Source organism: Mustela putorius, unplaced genomic scaffold (assembly GCF_011764305.1).
Source record: "Mustela putorius furo isolate JIRA1106 unplaced genomic scaffold, ASM1176430v1.1 tig00003850_pilon_pilon_pilon, whole genome shotgun sequence".
NCBI lineage: Eukaryota > Metazoa > Chordata > Mammalia > Carnivora > Mustelidae > Mustela > Mustela putorius.
This window is the reverse complement of record NW_025422002.1, coordinates 3,605,194-3,625,814: the sequence shown is the minus strand read 5'-3', so window position 1 is coordinate 3,625,814 and position 20,621 is coordinate 3,605,194. Positions and strand designations below refer to the sequence as shown.

General features: G+C 38.0%; 1 protein-coding gene across 5 annotated transcripts in view; it reads right to left on the bottom strand.

Moving 5' to 3' along the window:
* Positions 1–20,621, bottom strand: part of CNTN4 (contactin 4) — a 936,335-nt gene that overhangs the window by 227,225 nt on the left and 688,489 nt on the right. For all 5 annotated transcript variants that reach the window (XM_004738394.3, XM_013053943.2, XM_004738395.3 and 2 more), the window contains one exon: positions 17,064–17,159. In XM_004738394.3, coding sequence (XP_004738451.1) covers positions 17,064–17,159 — 96 coding nt within the window. The remainder of the gene's footprint in view (positions 1–17,063; positions 17,160–20,621) is intronic.

The window sequence follows — 20,621 nt, the reverse complement described above, 5'->3', positions numbered from 1 at the left end:
GCTGTCTTTTTTTTCCATTGGACATTCTTTCCTGCTTTGTCGAAGATTAGTTGACCATAGATTTGAGGGTCTATTTCTGGGCTCTCTATTCTGTTCCATTGATCTATGTGTCTGTTTTTGTGCCAGTACCATGCTGTCTTGATGATGACAGCTTTGTAATAGAGCTTGAAGTCCGGAATTGTGATGCCACCAACGTTGGCTTTCTTTTTCAATATCCCTTTGGCTATTCGAGGTCTTTTCTGGTTCCATATAAATTTTAGAATTATTTGTTCCATTTCTTTGAAAAAGATGGATGGTACTTTTGATAGGAATTGCATTAAATGTGTAGATTGCTTTAGGTAGCATAGACATTTTCACAATATTTATTCTTCCAATCCAGGAGCATGGAACATTTTTCCATTTCTTTGTGTCTTCCTCAATTTCTTTCATGAGTACTTTATAGTTTTCTGAGTATAGATTCTGTGTCTCTTTGGTTAGGTTTATTCCTAGGTATCTTATGGTTTTGGATGCAATTGTAAATGGGATTGACTCCTTAATATCTCTTTCTTCTGTCTTGCTGTTGGTGTAGAGAAATGCAACTGATTTCTGTGCATTGATTTTATATCCTGACACTTTACTGAATTCCTGTATAAGTTCTAGCAGTTTTGGAGTGGAGTCTTTTGGGTTTTCCACATATAGTATCATATCATCTGCGAAGAGTGATAATTTGACTTCTTCTTTGCCGATTTGGATGCCTTTAATTTCCTTTTGTTGTCTGATTGCTGAGGCTAGGACCTCTAGTACTATGTTGAATAGCAGTGGTGATAATGGACATCCCTGCCGTGTTCCTGACCTTAGCGGAAAAGCTTTCAGTTTTTCTCCATTGAGAATGATATTTGCGGTGGGTTTTTTCATAGATGGCTTTGATGATATTGAGGTATGTGCCCTCTATCCCTACACTTTGAAGAGTTTTGATCAGGAAGGGATGTTGTACTTTGTCAAATGCTTTTTCAGCATCTATTGAGAGTATCATATGGTTCTTGTTCTTTCTTTTATTGATGTGTTGTATCACATTGACTGATTTGCGGATGTTGAACCAACCTTGCAGCCCTGGAATAAATCCCACCTGGTCGTGGTGAATAATCTTTTTAATGTACTGTTGAATCCTATTGGCTAGTATTTTGTTGAGTATTTTCGCATCTGTGTTCATCAAGGATATCGGTCTATAGCTCTCTTTTTTGGTGGGATCCTTGTCTGGTTTTGGGATCAAGGTGATGCTGGCCTCATAAAATGAGTTTGGAAGTTTTCCTTCCATTTCTATTTTTTGGAACAGTTTCAGGAGAATAGGAATTAGTTCTTCTTTAAATGTTTGGTAGAATTCCCCCGGGAAGCCGTCTGGCCCTGGGCTTTTGTTTGTTTGGAGATTTTTAATGACTGTTTCTATCTCCTTACTGGTTATGGGTCTGTTCAGGCTTTCTATTTCTTCCTGGTTCAGTTGTGGTAGTTTATATGTTTCTAGGAATGCATCCATTTCTTCCAGATTGTCAAATTTATTGCCGTAGAGTTGCTCATAGTATGTTCTTAGGCCAGAAAGAGCTGGCATGATATTTTCAGAGCACTAAACGAGAAAAACATGCAGCCAAGAATACTATATCCAGCTAGGCTATCATTGAAAATAGAAGGAGAGATTAAAAGCTTCCAGGACAAACAACAACTGAAAGAATTTGCAAATACCAAACCAGCTCTACAGGAAATATTGAAAGGGGTCCTCTAAGCAAAGAGAGAGCCTACAAGTGGTAGATCAGAAAGGAACAGAGACCATATACAGTAACAGTCACCTTACAGGCAATACAATGGCACTAAATTCATATCTCTCAATAGTTACCCTGAATGTGAATGGGCTAAATGCCCCTGTCAAAAGACACAGGGTATCAGAATGGATAAAAAAACAAAACCCATCTATATGTTGCCTCCAAGAAACACATTTTAAGCCCGAAGACACCTCCAGATTTAAAGTGAGGGGGTGGAAAAGAATTTACCATGCTAATGGACATCAGAAGAAAGCAGGAGTGGCAATCCTTATATCAGATCAATTAGATCTTAAGCCAAAGACTATAATAAGAGATGAGGAAGGACACTATATCATACTCAAAGGGTCTGTCCAACAAGAAGATTTAACAATTTTAAATATCTATGCCCCCAATGTGGGAGCAGCCAACTATATAAACCAATTAATAACAAAATCAAAGAAACACATCAACAATAATACAATGATAGTAGGGGACTTTAACACTCCCCTCACTGAAATGGACAGGTCATCCAAGCAAAAGATCAGCAAGGAAATAAAGGCCTTAAACGACACACTGGACCAGATGGACATCACAGATATATTCAGAATATTTCATCCCAAAGCAACAGAATACACATTCTTCTCTAGTGCACATGGAACATTCTCCAGAATAGATCACATCCTCGGTCCTAAATCAGGACTCAACCGGTATCAAAAGATTGGGATCATTCCCTGCATATTTTCAGACCACAATGCTCTAAAGCTAGAACTCAACCACAAAAGGAAGTTTGGAAAGAACCCAAATACATGGAGACTAAACAGTATCCTTCTAAAGAATGAATGGGTCAACCGGGAAATTAAAGAAGAATTGAAAAAAATCATGGAAACAAATGATAATGAAAATACAACGGTTCAAAATCTGTGGGACACAACAAAGGCAGTCCTGAGAGGAAAATATATAGCGGTACAAGCCTTTCTCAAGAAACAAGAAAGGTCTCAGGTACACAACCTAACCCTACACCTAAAGGAGCTGGAGAAAGAACAAGAAAGAAACCCTAAGCCCAGCAGGAGAAGAGAAATCATAAAGATCAGAGCAGAAATCAATGAAATAGAAACCAAAAAAACAATAGAACAAATCAACGAAACTAGGAGCTGGTTCTTTGAAAGAATTAATAAGATTGATAAACCCCTGGCCCGACTTATCAAAAAGAGAAGAGAAAGGACCCAAATAAATAAAATCATGAATGAAAGAGGAGAGATCACAACTAACACCAAAGAAATACAAACTATTTGTTAACTCTTTTTAAATGCCAGTCTGTATCAGAGCCAGATCCCTTTTGACATTAGCAACTCTGTTTCATAGAATGCACGCTTTCTTTGTCTTGACTGAAAGCACAAGAGAGCTGCATCTTTGTTACGTTTTGATTTACATCCTCAGACCAAGGCTGACTCTTCCCTCCTCTTGCCCCCACTCTTTATCACAGAGTATTTTCTTAGGTCACCATGATGGAATAGACATTTTTCAAAAAAGATTTTATTTATATACTTGACAGAGATCACAAGTAGGCAGAGAGGCAGGCAGAGAGAGAAGAGAGGAAGAAGCAGGCTCCCCGCTGAGCAGAGAGCCCCATGCAGGGCTCGATCCCAGGACCCTGAGATCATGACCCCGAGCCGAAGGCAGAGGCTTTAACCCACTAAGCCACCCAGGTGCCCCGATGGAGTAGAATTTTAATTTAACTCTATTTATTAACATTGGTTGTGATTTTATCCAGGTCTTAGATTCACCAACCAAAAATGGGTGCATCCCTTTATTCACTCAAACTGACCACAGAGGCTCGCAGAATCCCCACCTCAAATCTTACCTTTTAAAGCAATTTGATAGCCATGTTTTTTTTTTTTTTTCCAAATTACTGGTGTCTGGCTATCATCAATTTAGTAAGATTCTGAGGAATGAAGACAGAGCTTTCTATTGCTTCAGTTATCACCTTCATGGTGAACTGGTATAAACTCTTTCCTCTTTCCATACCCAATATGCCATGGTAGCTTCTTTATAAAGCATTAGTTAGAACTGAACTGTTGATTACTGGTGATTCTGGGGAGAGGGAGACGATGTACTGTGTGTGTAGAGTCTCTACTCTAGTCAATGTTGTGTCTCCCCAAAATTCATATTTTGAAATCTTATCCCTAAAGGTAAAGGTATTAGTAGGTGGGGCCTTTGGGAAGTGATTAGATCATGAAGTGGAGTCCTCATGAGTGGGATAAGTATTCACATAAAAGAGACCCCACAAAGTTCCCTAGTCCCTTCCCCCACATGAGGATACCGCAAGAATGTTACCTCTAGTGAACCAGGGAGAAAACTCTCACTGAACATGCCAGCACCCTTATTTCAGACTTCCCGTCTCCAGTACCGGGAGAAATAAATTTCTCTTCTTTCTAAGTTCCCAGTTATTTTGTTAGAGCAGCCCAGATGGATTAAAACTGTCTCCTATGGTTATATCTCCATTTGGCCTAGTTGTGCTATAATTATAGGTAATTCTTCAAGTAAATTTTTGATGACTACCCTCTGTTTTTAGTCTGATGAGAACTGCTTCTTTGTTTTTCACAAAAAGCTAGGTAATAATAAATCAGCCTTAGCTGCCAAGCATCCATTTTTCAACACTGCCTTCTACTTTAATTCATCTATTTCACTTAAAAACAAAAACAAAAACAAAAACAAAACTTTTGCAATATTTAACTTACTTTCAGAAAACACCCAAGTCTACGGCCATCCCACCCTGAATGCGCCCGATCTCATCTGATCTCGGAAGCTAAGCAGGGTCGGGCCTGGTTAGTACTTGGATGGGAGAAAACACCCAGATCTTTTAACGCTACTCCAGAGCCTCCTAGTCTCTGCTGATATCCCAACCTTAAACTTGAACTACCCTCCCCACTACTCTCAGGCACTATACCGTGTCATATTTCTTCATAACCAGAAAACCCTCCCACAGCAGACATACATACTGTTGCTTGGTCTGGGATACTATTCTTTCCCTCGACTCTCTCCTCCTCCCACTCTGTATCATATCCTTCCAATAGACAAGCCTCATTTTACTGTGCTTTGCAGACACTGTTTTTTTTACAGATTGAAGTTTTGTGGCCACCCTGTGTAAAGCAAGTCTGCCGGTGCCATTTTTCCAACAGCATTTGCTCACTTCATGTCTCTGTCACATTTTGGTCATTCTTGCAAGACTTTAAGCTTTTTCATGATTATTACTTTTGGTGTGGTGATCTGTGAGCACAGATTCTTGATGTTACTATTGTAATATTACTACTGTAATTTGGGGCACCAGGAACTATGCCCATATAAGATGGTGAACTGAATTCATAAATGTGTGTGCTCTGACTGTTCTACCAGTTGGCATCAGCCCATCTCTCTCCCTCTCCCTGGGCCTCCCTATTTCCTGAGACACAACAATATTGAAGTTAGTCCAGTTAATAACCCTACAATGGCTTCTAAGTGCGTTCAAGTGAAACAGAGTCAGTTGATGCAGAAAACTTCACTATCTTATTTTAAGAAATTGCTACAGCCAACTCAACCTTTAGCAACCATCACCCTAACTAATTAGCAGGCATCAATACCAAAGCAAGACCCTCCACCAGTCAAAAGATTATGACTCACTGAAAGCTCAGATAATGCTTAGCATTTGCTAGCAATAAGTATTTTTAATTATGGCAGGTGCGGTATTTTTAGACCTAATGTTATTAGACACCTAATAGACTACAGCATAGTGTACATCAGACTTTTATATGCACTGGGAAACAAAAAAAAATTCATTTGAGTCATGTTATTGCAATATCTGCTTTATTGCACTTTATTGGTCTGTAACCAAACCCATAATGTCTCTGAGGTATGCCTGCATTTTACACATTCAGATCACTGAACCCTATACTTCTCCCAGCTCACAAACAAAGGTACACATTCTAGTGTGACTGGCTCCCCCTTTACTCCCCAGCAGCCGTGTAAGTCTTATGGTAGGGGAACCATTCTGCTTTGCTCACTGTTTTCTCTGCCATATCTATGCCAATGCCTGGCAACGGAGAGGTTGAACTGAGAGGTTCTGCCAAAGTTAGATATTTTTACTTTTTAAAACCAATCTATTCTCTTCAGTCTTGAAATCCTAATTTACATGCTCCATTAGGACCCAATTATAAATCCCATTTATCACAACCATTTCCACTGAAATAACCTGGAACTGTACATCGATAAAGAATGTTGGCTTACAGAAGGAGTGAACAGATTCAAACGGTAGCAAGACTCACAGACAGTAAGGTGTAGGAATGTCTTTCTTATACCTGGCATTCATTTCAGGGCTGTGTTAAACATAGCTTCTTTTACAGTAAGTGGGAGCCACAAATGGAAAAAATAGGATATTTAAGTCAGCTACATTTTATTTTTAAAATCTTGGTTATCTTTTCAAAAGGTAAAAGTTTGCATAGTGATAAGAACTTGGCCTCAAACACCTACAACCAAACTGGCATTTCCCAGGTGGTCTCTTGTCTATGTGTTGTTTAAGAGAATGAGAAAGCATACAAGTTCCAAATTAGTTCACAAAGCAGAGATTCTTCGGGTATTTCCGAAATGCTACATTATCAACTGCAACTCTCTCTCCAGCTGTGCCCGCCATATGGATTTATGAATTCCTGTGGAGTGTTGTTATAACACAACTCCTTTCCACGGGTTAATTTTGACAGTGAAGATTATGATAATGTGTTAACCTGCAACTATCTGACGTAAAAAAATTGGGTGTGTTACACATGAAGATATGAAGAGCTTTCTTGGCTTGATACAGAATTGCTATCAGTTGTTTTGGTAGCAGCCAGTATCTACAGAAGAGATCACGAACATTCTCCCAATCAGCTTCTGAATTAAAGATCTGACATATCTTTTGAAGTTTATTATGTAGACAGAGTTAGTCTCCCTGTAGAACTCTTATTGCTCTATTTGGAATTTTTTATTTATTTACATGTCTCAAATGACAAAATCATTAGTGAATATAGTTAGGGAAAATCAGCATGACTGGTTAAAAAAAGGTTTTTCATCCATATTGTTCGTCCTTGATGAATGTACAGCCACTTAATTAAGTCATTGTTTTTTAAACCAGTATTGATACTGCACAGCATCAGAATTTATAGGCCTATCTTTACACAAAATCCTACAATTTATTCTTTTGGATGTGAAGTTCACTTGGCCAAATGTGTAGTTATCTCTGGTATTAGATTTGGCTTACTTAAGTTATTATCTTCCCAAATGTTTGCAAACTAACTGAATGAGTTACAAAATACATATAGCAAAAAAATGGCTCACTTCCTATTTTTTTCTTTAATACTCACAGGATCAAGATCCCTGACAGTATGGAACATTTTGGAGCCTTCAATTTCTGATCTCCCAACCAGAGTCTATTTCCACATTTCCAGGACTCAGGCAGCATTTCCTCATTCTATGCACTGCGCCATTATCCCACTTAATTCAATGTAACATCATGATGCACTGACCTGACAAAACACCAATTCCTTGCTGAAAATGTATCCAAAGAGCTATTTGTTTCTTTCTCAGCTGAAAAGATGAGATTCATAGGGCATATTTCCAGTAGGCATTAAAACAAGAATGGTTCCCATACATCCTGCAGTGATTGTCCACTGGATTATTTATGAAATGCTCAGCCAGGTTCATGTTGTTGAGAGATTGGTGTTGATCATTTATTCTGTTCTGGCTGGTACATCCCTGGTAGTACTCTACTGGATATATAATGTACTTTTCACATCTCCAGACTCTTCACATCCCAACTAGCACCTGTGTTCCAACACAATATCATCCCTCACTGCTTTCTGGGACAGGACGACTCCAAAAGAGAAAGCTCAACATGAAATTGAGCTTTGTGGAATGATCACAGTTTGCAGATCATTCAGCTTTATGGATCAAATCTCAGTTCCCAAATGCCACTTCCTTTTGGTGTTAATGCATTTGGCCCTGACTTTGACTGATCAATGGGTCTCCTGTTCTAAGGATCAAACCTGGAGATAAGCTCTTTGATTTTTTTTTTTTTATATCAAAAAGAAAAAGAGAGAGAAACATTTCCAACTTGAATTTAAATCTATCCACAAATACTCTTACATAGTGCCTGTCATTAAATTAAATACAGAATAACTGTCAGGAGAGACATGGGTAATTAGGGCCATCATTAATTAACTAAAAGGCTTTGGTTTCTGCCAAATAATGAACATAGAAACATTTACACAGAAGCAAACAAGGAAAAGAAGAGATAGAAAAAGAATTTCTTGAAATTTATTTTTGGAATAACTTTTGTTTAACTAAATGATTTTCTTTAGGCTACTGAACAGAAGGAAATTTAATTAATTGCTATTTATTCAGTAGTTGAGTTTATTTCTAAGTGCTGTGGATTTGCTATAGCTGTAAACCAGTTTTAACATCTCTCTAACTAGAACTAAAAGGAGAATTAGGTAGAAAGTATATGGCTATCATTCCTGGGGAACTCTTCTTAGAACCAAGACCAGCAATTCTCTATATAGTTTAATTTAAGAAATTGGTGGGTTGGCTGCATAAGGTTTAGAACTAAGCTAAGGAATGTTTCCTACTTAATATACTCACCTTTTTTTCTTTTCATAGGTATATAGTTAATGACATCAAGGAACAAAAACATGGTCATAAAATATTCAACTTGTTGTAAAGAGCTGATAGAAAAATTAAAGGCAAAAAGTATGTAGTAGCATCATAGAATAAGCTTAACTAATTGTGGAGATGATTAACATCAGAAATATTGACCCTCCTTCTTAGAGTCCTCTCCAGAGTGGGGAGAAGCAGGTCATTCTTTGAGACATGCAGGGCCTAATCTCCTCCTTTTGCTTCCTCTGCTGATTCTTTCTTTGAACTAAATGATCCCATGGCTGTGAGAAATGGAGCCTGTATTTGGTATAATAAAGACAAATAATCCTAGTGGACTATCCTCCCAAACATGAAATACTCCACCACACCATTTGTGTAGGACAGTTTATAACTAGTCGTCCCTGGTCAGTGTGGCTCTTTTTTCTGCTCAATGAGAGAAAAAAGGGAGGCTTAATAAATGAAGAAAAGCATCACCTTCCAAACTGTTTCACATTACTCTATACTGACTAAATCCCTAATGTCTAAAATCTTCTTCAATTGGTAAAATGAGAAGGAAAATAAAAAGGGAGGAATTAGACTATTACATTTCAGATGAAGGAGTTCAGGTTCACAGATTTCAAAGGAATATGGCAGAATCAAACAGCACAAACAACACTGCCTTAAGACTGTTTAATATCACCTGGGTGGCTCAGTCAGTTCAACGCCCAACTCTTAGTTTTGGCTCAGGTCATGATCTCAGGGTCCTGAGATTGAGCCCCACACTGGGCTCTGTGCTCAGCACAGAATCTGCTTGAGACTCTCTCTCCCTATCCCTCTGGCTGGCTTTCCCCACTGCCCTCTCTTGCTCTCTCTTAAATAAAAATAAATAAATCTTTAGGGGTGCCTGGGTGGCTCAGTGGGTTAAAGCCTCTGCCTTCGGCTTGGGTCGTGGTCTCGGGGTCCAGGGATCGAGCCCCATATGGGGCTCTCTGCTCAGCGGGGAGCCTGCTTCCTCCTCTCTCTCTGCCTACTTCTCTGACTACTTGTCATCTCTATCAAATAAATAAATAAAATCTTTTTTAAAAAATCTTAAAAAAAAAAAGAATGTTTAATGCTAAAAACAAAAGAAAACACCCTAAAACAAAAAAATCCATAGTAGTCTATGGTACTGATTAACCTATTACTGAAGGTTACCATTTCCTCATTGAAATGTAGTAGATGTCTACTTAAAGTGAATAAGTGAAGTTTCTTAAGTCAGACATAAAACTCAGAATGCATTTTCCATAAAAATTTTTGAAAAGGTAGCTTACTCAAGTTTGACTGACCCTTAATATATATGTTTTTTGTTTCTTTTTTTTTTTTTTTTTACTGAAGTGTAGCTGACCTACAATGTTATATTAGTTTCAGGTAAGCAACACAATGATTAGGCATTTCTATACATTACACAATGCTCCCCATTATAATCTTAGTTACTGTCACCACACAAAGTTATTACATTATTGACTGTATACCCTATGCTGCACTTTTCATTCTTATGACTTATTCCCTTTATAGTTGGAAGTTTGTGCTTTTTGCTTTTCTTTCTTTCTTTCGTTCTTTCTTTCTTTCTTTCTTTTTTTAAGAGAGGGAGTGGGGAGGAGGAGCGGGAAAGAAAAAGATTCTCAAGCAGGTTCCAAACCCAGCATGCAGTCCTACACAGGGCTTGATCTCACACCCCTGACATCATGACCCGAGCCAAAATCAAGAGTCAGATGCTTAACCTACTGAGCCTCCCAGGTGCCCCCATGCAAAAGTTTTTAGTTTGATGAAGTTCCAATCGTTTATTTTTGCTTTTGTTTCTCTTGCTTGAGGAGCATATTCAGAAAAATGTTGCTAAGGCCAACATCAAAAAGAGTACCACCTATGCTTTCCTTCTAGAAGTTTTATAGTTTCCCATCTTACATTTAAGTCTTTAATCCATTGAGTTTCTTTTTGTGTGTGGTTTTAGAGAGTGGTCTGGTTTCATTCTTTTGCATGTAGCTGTTCAGTTTTCCAACACTTATTGAAGAGACTATCTTTTCCCCTACTGTATATTCTTGCCTCCTTTAATGTAGATTAATTGACCATATAAGCACAGATTCATTTCTGGGGTCTCTGTACTAATCCACTGATCTATGGGTCTACTTTTGTGCCATACCACATTGTTTTGATTACCACATTTTTGTAGTGTATCTTGAAATTGGGGATTGTAATACCTCTAGCTTTGTTATTCTTTCTTAAGATTACTTTGGCTGTTCAGGGTCTTTTCTTGTTCCACATAAATTTTAGGATTACTTGTTCTAGCTTTGTGAAAAATGCTACTTGTATCTTGATAGGGAATGCACCAAATCGGTTCATTGCTTTGTAAAGTATGGATATTTTAATAATATGAATTCTTCCAATCTATGAGAATATCTTGCCATTTTTTTGTGTGTTGTCTTCAATTTCTTTCATCAATGTCTTAACAGTTTTTAGAACCCAGGCCTTTCACCTCCTTGGTTAAGTTTATTGTTACATATTTTAGGAAGCCTTTAACTGTGCATATTGCTGCCATATTTATCACATTTTTAAAAATTGTAACATATTTTACAGAACAAATATAAATTTCATTTGGGTATCATAGTACTGTATGAGGATTTGAGACTTATGCTGAAAATTAAGATATAGGGAAAGAATGGGAGGGTAAAATGTGGATGAAAGAAAGCAGAGGGAATAAACTGGAAACAGAGGGACTGCTTCTTTTTTTTTTTTTTTTTAAGGATTTTATTTATTTATCAGAGAAAGAGGGCGAGAGAGCAAGCACAGGCAGACAGAATGGCAGGCAGAGGCAGAGGGAGAAGCAGGCTCCCTGCGGAGCAAGGAGCCCAATGTGGGACTCGATCCCAGGACGCTGGGATCATGACCTGAGCCGAAGGCAGCTGCTCAACCAACTGAGCCACCCAGGAGTCCCAGAGGGACTGCTTCTTGAAGAAAATGACCAGTTGTCCAAATCACATGGTGATAAAACTAGAATCCATCCATTCTGATGTCAGTTTTTCAGGAAGTGTGATATAATGGATGGGGCCTAATATGTAAACCTCTTAAATGTCAGCAATACTTTTTTTTTTTTAAGACTTATTTTTTTATTTATTTGACACACAGAGAGATAGATCACAAGTAGGCAGAGAGAGAGAGGGGGAAGCAGGCTCCCCGCTGAGCAGAGAGCCTGATGGGGGGCTCTATTCCCAGGACCCTGAGATCATGACCTGAGCCGAAAGCAAAGGCTTAACTCATGGAGCCACCCAGGCACCCCTGTCAGCAATACTTAAAATCCACAGCACAGTGTGTTATGGTCCCAGGTTTGGATCTGGGTGCATCTTTGGGTGAGACATGAGGGCAAGAGCTAAACTTAGTGTCTATACTACAGTAAAATGAATTGGTATTTGGAGCAAATAAAGATGCACCTGAAAGTCTAAAGGGACACAGAGCTTGTAAGCATGGGAGCCAGTATGGGGCAGGGGTTATGAATAAGGCAGGAGTCGGGTTAGGCAAAGCTGTCAGCTTGACAAAATGCGGATGTCTTGAAGATTATTCTGGGTATAGAGGAGAAACATTTTAGCATAGCAATATCAGTCCAGGCCCAAGACCTGTCAGCATGGTTTGAACTCATTACGAAATTGGGTGAGCCTGATCCTGAAGGTGACATCTGGATGCTAGAAACAGTGTGTGTGGAATGACGGAGCCTAAACAGGTTCCAAGAAGTTACATAAGTGGCCTAAGACCACATAGTAAGTTAACAGGAGATCTGGGTCTGGAATGTGGGTGTCCTAGTTTCATGCTTTTTCCTCTGACTTACAGTAAATACAAAATGATCCAGCTGAAATAACTACACTGTGGGAAGGCATGCTTCCTTTAGGGTTATGATATTCGTGGATATGTCAGATCAAATCAAGTTTCCTGGCCCCTGGAGATGTTTGCAAACAGAGAGGTTCTGCTCAGACAAGATCTACTTGATTTTGTAATGCAGAAATGCAGAAATGCACACCCTGTCTGCATATTAGAATCATGTAGTGTTTTTAAAAATGATGCCACAGGACCCCTCTCAAGAAAGGCACACTTAATTGATCTGGGATGGGGCCTAAAGAACCCCTGGCATAGAAAATCCAGTACCTGTTTCTACTGTTGTCTCTGGACTGGGGGAAAAAAAAAAAGTAATGTTCTAGGCAAAGATAACTCTTGACCCTGCCATTGATTAGTGTGTGACCCCACATAATCTCTTTGCTTCGATTTCCTTATCTGTGAAATACATGTCCTTCCTTCTTATAGGATTATTGTGAGAATCGGAGATAATATAATGGAAAGTAAGACATTATAAACACCATAAAGAACTCTACAGATGCTCTGTTATAAGGTCCCTGCATCTCAATGCCATGTGAACAGAATCCAACTTTAATGGGAATGTGTTCTGTGTAAAAGCATCTAATGATGACAATTATAGCTGGTTTCTATAAAACCAGTAACAATGAAGATCATCTTAGAATCAGAATCATGTAGTTTCTTTTTAATACTCTAGGAAACCATATTTCTACTAATAATACTGTAGTAAAAGCTGGCCAGATATAAAATGCTACTTTTAAAGATAAATAGTTGAGAAAAAGCCAGTCTTTTCTTGGCTGTTCATCTCCTTTATCAACAACCACAAAAATACATGAAGTAAAGGTAAAGCCTGAGGTGACTATATTTTATTTTAAATTCTTTTCAATATGAATTTGACACAAAAGTGCTCAACCTTTCTGCTTGGGTGATGTGGAAATCAAAGACTTCTATCTGAGCAGTGTGAATCTAGGTTGCGTTTGCAGAAGGTGATCAAAGTGGGTGGATCTTAAATCTGGAGCTGCCTTAGAGTCTCTAAAACAATAGATCTGTGGCATTAGAATATCCTTGGGAAGTGGCTGGATACCTATGGTTTTAACATGTTGCCCTGGTTGTGCCTCAGCTTCCTGTCCATCACTGGCCAGAAGTGAGGTGTGTGTGAGAATCACAGATGTAGTTCGGGGCTTCTCAAACTGTAATGTGCATATGAATCACTTGGAGATCTTATTAAAATGTTAGTTCTTATTCAGTAGGCTCTGAGTGGAGCCTGAAACTGTCTTTTAAACAAGCTGCCAGGTGGGACAGATGCTGCTGGTCCATGGACCACACTTTGAGTAGCAAGGATCCAGGTGACATACCAAAGGAAGATGAGAACAAAAACCCTCCTTGAGGGGCGCCTGGGTGCCTCATTGGGTTAAGTCTCTGCCTTCAGCTCAGAGGTCATGATCCTAGGTCATGATCCTAGGGTCCTGGGATGGAGCCCCGCATCGGGCTTTCTGCCCAGCAGGGAGCCTGCTTCCTTTCCTCTCTCTCTCTGCCTGCCTCTCTGCCTACTTGTGATCTCTGTCTGTCAAATAAATAAATAAAATCTTAAAAAAAAAAAAAAAACAACCAAAACACTCCCTGAAGAATTCATGAGGAATTCACCGGTGAGTAATCCAATTTCAGTACAGTGGTAGGAAGAATCTCAAAGTACCTTGGTTCTATTGCTATTTAATGAGAGCTTGGTTAAGTGTCACAAATTCCCAGTGCCAAATGACCTTGGAGTTGATGGAAAGGAGAAAGTTCTGGATCTCACTAAACTCTATTTCTAATAAGATGGAACACCATGGACAACCAGAGCCCATCACAGTGATTTCTATTATTTGGTGATTGTGTTAAGATTTAATAGTAAAATCTATGCAGTGACATCATAATTGAATTCGTATCTATTAACCAAAAGATGACAAAGATACTACATGTGGTGATTGGTAAGAAGGTACTGGGTATACCTGCTGACTGAAATGCTTTTCAAGATATATTAATTGTTGCTCATTTCTCTGTTACCCCAAGAAGGTCTGACACTGCACAGCTTATGAAAGAGGACATGCAGCATTCTTTACAATGACTTCACACCATTACTCAGTATCCCACTGATACAATAAAAGGCTGACTCATTTCCTTCCCTCGGCATGATCTGTTACAATTGAAACTGGGATACCATATGCTGGGTCTAAAATGCTCAGTATGTCCAGTGGCTCCTGGTGATTCTGCCGGCTTTCAGGTGACACAAGCCCGGAGAAACGATGAGAGAATCACTGCGGCACAGTTTGTACCGAAAGGTTCTGAGTAATCGGGGGGATTTCATCACATAATCATTGACTCTGCTGCCCAAAACTGATGGCTGTCTGAGATGCTCTCTTATACCCTTCAAAATCCTGTTTTCTTGCACATTTCTTTGCCTTGCCTGCCTTGCCCACAGTGTTCCTGGGCACGCAATTTCTAATAAAGCCCATAATGAGAATATTTATTTCCTTGTCTTTCACCATCAGGGCTGTCAGGAATGTCAGCACAGCTCAAGAAACTGGATTTCAGAGCTGCTGACTGCTGCCAACAGAGACAAGCACATTTCAGGGGATGTCTATGAAAATGTTTAATATATTTCTCTGTGGGAAGGGGAAAGTCTTCAGGTGTCTCACTGTGTAGCAGCACAGCAACACTCCAGGTGCTTTGCCTTTCCCAAAGATACCATTATACCAGGGAGTAGTGGGGTACTTTGTTTCTTAATATGCCTACAAGATTAATTTTTAGAGTTGCTGCCATGTTATGTAGGTTTAATGCTGTGAGGCAGACTGTAGAAAAAATTCGCAAAACCTTCAATTCTTATTTTGATTCAATTTCACAATAGGAAGAAAAAAGTTAGTCTGAGTGAGCTTCACTTTAACTGAAATGTGTCCAGTTAATTGCTTTCTTCATATAAATGACAGAACTTCAATAATGCAAACCTACTGGATAAATATGTTTAGTCTTTACTGAGTTAGCACCATGTAATGATACAACTAAAAGGGATCTGAGAGCTTTCCTTTCATCTCCTCATTTTATAGATAAGACGAGTGAAAATATTTGCTCAGTATCAAAGAATGATTTGAAATAGAGTCAGGACCGGAACTCATGTCCTGGACTCCAAATGTAATGCTTCTGATACTAACTTGAAGGGGAAATGGGAGCCCTAAGGAGTAAACATCTCTCAGAACACAAACTACCAAAATCTAATCTGGATTCTCTGCCTATCTTCAAAAGTCAGAACCTTGAATAATTCCATGTCTTCAGTCTAGACTCAGAAGGGCACCTGCCTCTTCCATCTGTTTTTATACTTGTTGTGTCAGAAGTGCAAGTCTTTTAGCTATTTGCTAATTGTTATTTCCTGCTGTAAAGGTTAGCTGAGGCATTAGATCAGAGGAAAAGCTACAACTTCAGAATACAGGACAAAAATAAAAGGGTGTTTTCACATTCTCAGTTTAAGATATATATATATTTTTTTCTTTTCATCATGTGTTAGGCCAAACAGAAAATTAAAATAGCAAGGACAGACGATAGCGATAGCAAATTCAACTTTAGCCAGAATTCCAAGAATAGAGTTTATCAATCTTGTTACCTCAAGTTTTAGAGGAATCCCAATAAATATCATTATCTATTAAACCTCCACACTACTGAACCCTTTATGGGGAGTCAGATTTGTCTTCCAGTCATTGTTAGTCTTTTTAGCAGAGACTGCAAGTTGCCTATACAGCACGTCTCTATAGTCTCCCTTATTACAAAATATGATTTTTTTTTTCAGGGCTATCAAACTGATCTGTGTAAAATACTTGATTTCTCAGTCTCTTTTGCCACTAGGGGTGATAACTGACATGTAGGTAAAAGTCCTTGGGCAGAGCAAACCTTTCATAATACAAAGGCAAAATGAGACAGAGACTTTTGACTTTTGTCCTTGACTCTTCCTATTTCTTCCTATCTGAACTGCACCTTGGTACCCCAGCCATACCACATGTTGAGGACTTCAGAAAAGGATGCAAGAAATGGCTCGTATCCTGGAAGACATTTCAAGAAGTGGTATCAGCTTTAAATTTCATACCTCTGGAAATGTGAGTGAAAATAACACAAAATCCAGTCTGCTGAAGCCTGTGTTAGCTGGGTTTTCAGTTATTTGCAGTCAAATGAATTCCTTATTTATTTATGTATTGCGTATTAAAGAGGGCACTTGTAATGAATACTGGGTGTTGATGTAAGTGATGAATCACTAAATTTTACACCTTGAACTTATGTTATACTGTATGTTAATAAACCAGAATTTAAATAAAAACTTGGAAAAATAAAAATAATTCAAATGGATTCTGAACTGATCCAGTAATTATGATTCTTTACAAAGTGATCCTGGATTGGATCTGATCCTTTCCCAGGCCAAACACAAGATGAAACCAAGCAACGTCAGCTTTGAAACCAATAAAGTTGGAGAAAGTACTGATAGTTTTACCTACATTGCCTTACCAAGAAACAGGATTCTGATCTCATTGGACTCAAGTGTCTTTCCCCTTGTGCCGGGTAGATAGCAGTTGGATAGAACATTTGCAGAATCTGACATTTCCCTATCCTAATTATGGGAGGCATTGATTCTTCCTTGACACAGAGGGACTTTGGGAATCTCCGCAAATGACACTTTTTCCTTAGCCAGTGCCAAGGGAGGCAGAAACCCAGCAGGAAAGATAGCAGTGAGTGAAGTGTAGACATTTCAGTGAATTTATAGTTTACCTCCTGAATGAGCTGGTGGGCCACACAGTAGTACCATCCCCTGACCTTGACGGACAGACACAGTGCTTCTTGTTCTTGTTTTAAAGTTTTCAAGATCTGTTAGGGGAAATAAAAGAATAAGGGTTTAAATTAAAAAGGCCTGAGATACTGTGGGAGAGTATAGTGTTTCAAAGAGGATGGTCTTTTGCTGAAAAATAGCCTTTGTGTCACTCGTCCCAAGGAAATATAGAATAGGCTCTTTCCACATGATATTGTCCTGTCTTCCTTGATTCTGTATCTATACTGTAATGGAGCTACTTGTCACATGTGACTAGTTAGATTTAAAACATATAAAATTAAATAAAATGTACACTTCAGTTCCTCAGCCATACTAGCTACATTTTATGTTCAACAGCCACATGTAGCTAGCGGTTCCTATGTTGGAAATAGAATATTCATATCACTGAAGAAAGTTCTATTGGACAGTGAAGGAACCAAGATTTAATGATGTTAAGTGACTTCACCAACATCTTTTTTGTAATTAAATATCATTATCAGGATGTAAATTCATGTAATCTGATGCTCAATTCTGTTCACTTCACGAACCGTTTATTATATGCAATTATATGTATCACTCTATAAGTACCTAGAATATGACTCTGTATATGCACACACACACATTATATACAATGTATAAACATACATATGCACATACACATAATTGTTTCAAAGCTCTTGTATATTTTCAAAAATTTATAAGGTACCATCCAAGGTTCTGTTTGGGGGGGAAAAACAAAAGTTCCCCTCTGTCAAGGAGGTTAAGTCTGGTTAGAAAGATAAGACATTACAAATCCAAAGATTGCAGTTTGAGCCCGTGAATAAGCAGTTGCCAATAAAAGTGAGTTCATGTAAAAAAAAAAATATGGCTAATAAAGTGACAGACATATTACTGTTGAAAAAAATTGTTTTTTCTTCCATCCTCCCAAATGTAAATCTTCTCAACAAGAAGTATTTTAAGTGCCATTTTGTTTTTGTTGTCTAAAACATTTGATTCAATAACCTCTTATCAGATTTGAGGATTATTCCAAGCCAAGTATACTCTGCAGGGTTGCAAGGCCATCTCAATGTGCACACTAGAGAACATGGACATTTATTGACTATTTCCTTCATGGTGGCCATTTTGCTAAGTATTTTATCTTATTTTATAATTATTTTATTTTATATTTTTTAGAACTTCTTTTAAAGAATTTTTTTATTCATTTGACAGAGAGAGAGAGAGAGTGAGAGTAAGTACAACCAGGGGGAGTGGCAGAGGCAGAGGGAGAAGCAGGCTCCCCGCTGAGCAGGGAGGCTGATGGGGGGCTCCATCCCAGGAACCTGGGGTCATGACCTGAGCTGAAGGAAGATACTTAACCAACTGAGCCACCCAGGCATCCCTTGATAAGTATTTCTTGATGATTATCTTAAGTGATCCTAATAATAACTATATAAGCTAATTTCCATTAATGTCTTCATTTTATAGGCTAGAAAGGAGAGGTACCATGAGGTTTGTTAAAGGCTACATTAATGAGCGATGAAGCTAGGAGGAGAAAGCTGACAACCTTCCTGCAAAATGGGATGTTTCTACAGTCAGGCTTGACTTTAAGGAGAGGTCAGGATATTAAAAAATTCAGACACACACATATCTTCATTACCAACTTCTAGAATTATGTAAATTTCAAGATCATACATTATTATTTTCATCAATTAAGTACTTATAAAAATTTCACTAAACATCATTTGGTTGTCAGTTCAGGATACAAACATTATATGCTCTATAGCTTCTGCCCTGTAGGGACCCAAGAGTGTAGTGGGCATGACTGATAAGTAACACCTAATCACAGGAAGCCAAACTATATCAGAGTTAAGATGTGAAAGAGGGCACTTAGAGGACATGTATGTATTCAGCACAATACAAAAAAGTACTATAGCTTGAATTACATTGCTGCTATAATACAATTCTTTTAATCCAAGGAGTACCAGATGAGACAGATATGATATTTTTCTTTCAAGGAAATGGCTCTTCAGAAGAGATTAAGGGAGAGATTTAAAAAAAAACTTTATTATGGAAAACGGTTTAATATGGTAAACCATTGTGCTTAAAAGTCACAGTGAATCACTCTGAATTGTCACTTCTGCATATAGGTTCTTATAATATGTCATCTAAGCTTTTGCACAAACATCCCATCCAATCTTCAGAGTTGCATGAAAAATTAAGGGCTAATAGATAAAAGAGATCAAGTCTTATGTAGGCAAAATGCACCACTGTTATGACTAGAGAAAGGGCATTAAGAAAGAGAAAAAATGAGAAACACATGCTCTGATTTTTAACCGTCCTTTCTCAGTTTAAAAAACTAGATTTCTGTTTCTTCCTTTTTGGCTTATGAATTCATGCAGTTCTACAAGTATTGGGCAGTCAGAATAAATCATAGTAATCTGATATTTGATAAAATATTTAGACATATTTCTTAGTAGTTAGTTGAAATAAATTCCACATGGCAAACCCTACTTACATAGTGAATGAAAAGACTACGTTTAGACAGATTTGACTTTGAAATCAATTCTGTCATATATTAGCCATGTTGCTAACCTTGGGCAAGTCTTCATTTTCTCATAAATAAATGTGAATAAGTGTGTTTTGTTTTCAAGTAAGAGTCATGGTCAATAATTAAGTAAGATAATACTTGAAAAACACAAGGCCATACACAAAGCCTGTCATGCTACAAGTTTTGCATTCATTATATGTTTGTTCTGTCCACTGAAAAATGCTGTAATACAGTGGCAAATCATAACCCAATCATTTTATTTATGAGAGTGTCCCAAATAGTAAATGAATTCTAGAGAGAATTCTAGAGAGCTACAGATGCTAAACAAAAGACACTATATTTATGCACATGTTTAAGGAAAAATTTCATGTTCAAAACTGGCCTTTTTAGATATAACTATCCATCCAGATCACAATTACTAGCAGCATGATAACTATAGAAATCAAAGAACTATGTATGTGAATGGTATATCTGAAGCTTGTATACTCATGGCTCAGGCCTTTCTCAGCAAATTCCCACATATATTATTTTCTAAGAGTCATTTTATTTCTAAAGCCTTGGTACTAGGTAATGAGGGCTAACAACAGACATTACAAGATAGTTAGAGTATGTTTTGGATAATGCTCTATTACCTCGACCATTGCTCTAACAGCAACAATAGCATCCACCTGCAAAATGCATTAAGGTCATACCATGTGCCAAGCACTTATCATATAGATCTCATTTAATTCCATCATAATTTAAATTCTCAATTCAAAGGTGATAGAAGTGAAGCTCAGAGATGTTTCTTTACCCACATACAAAGTGGTCAGAAAAATACAAATTCATATCTGTCTCCCTCCAAAGCCACTGCTCTCAAACACCAGAATATAAGGTTTCTGCACTGATTGTCTTCTGCACTGATTTAGTGAAGCCAGTGAAAAATAGCATTCAAACTAGTTATTCAAAATTTTAGAGAAAAAAAGTTTGAATGAATATTAAGTTTTTCAGTAAA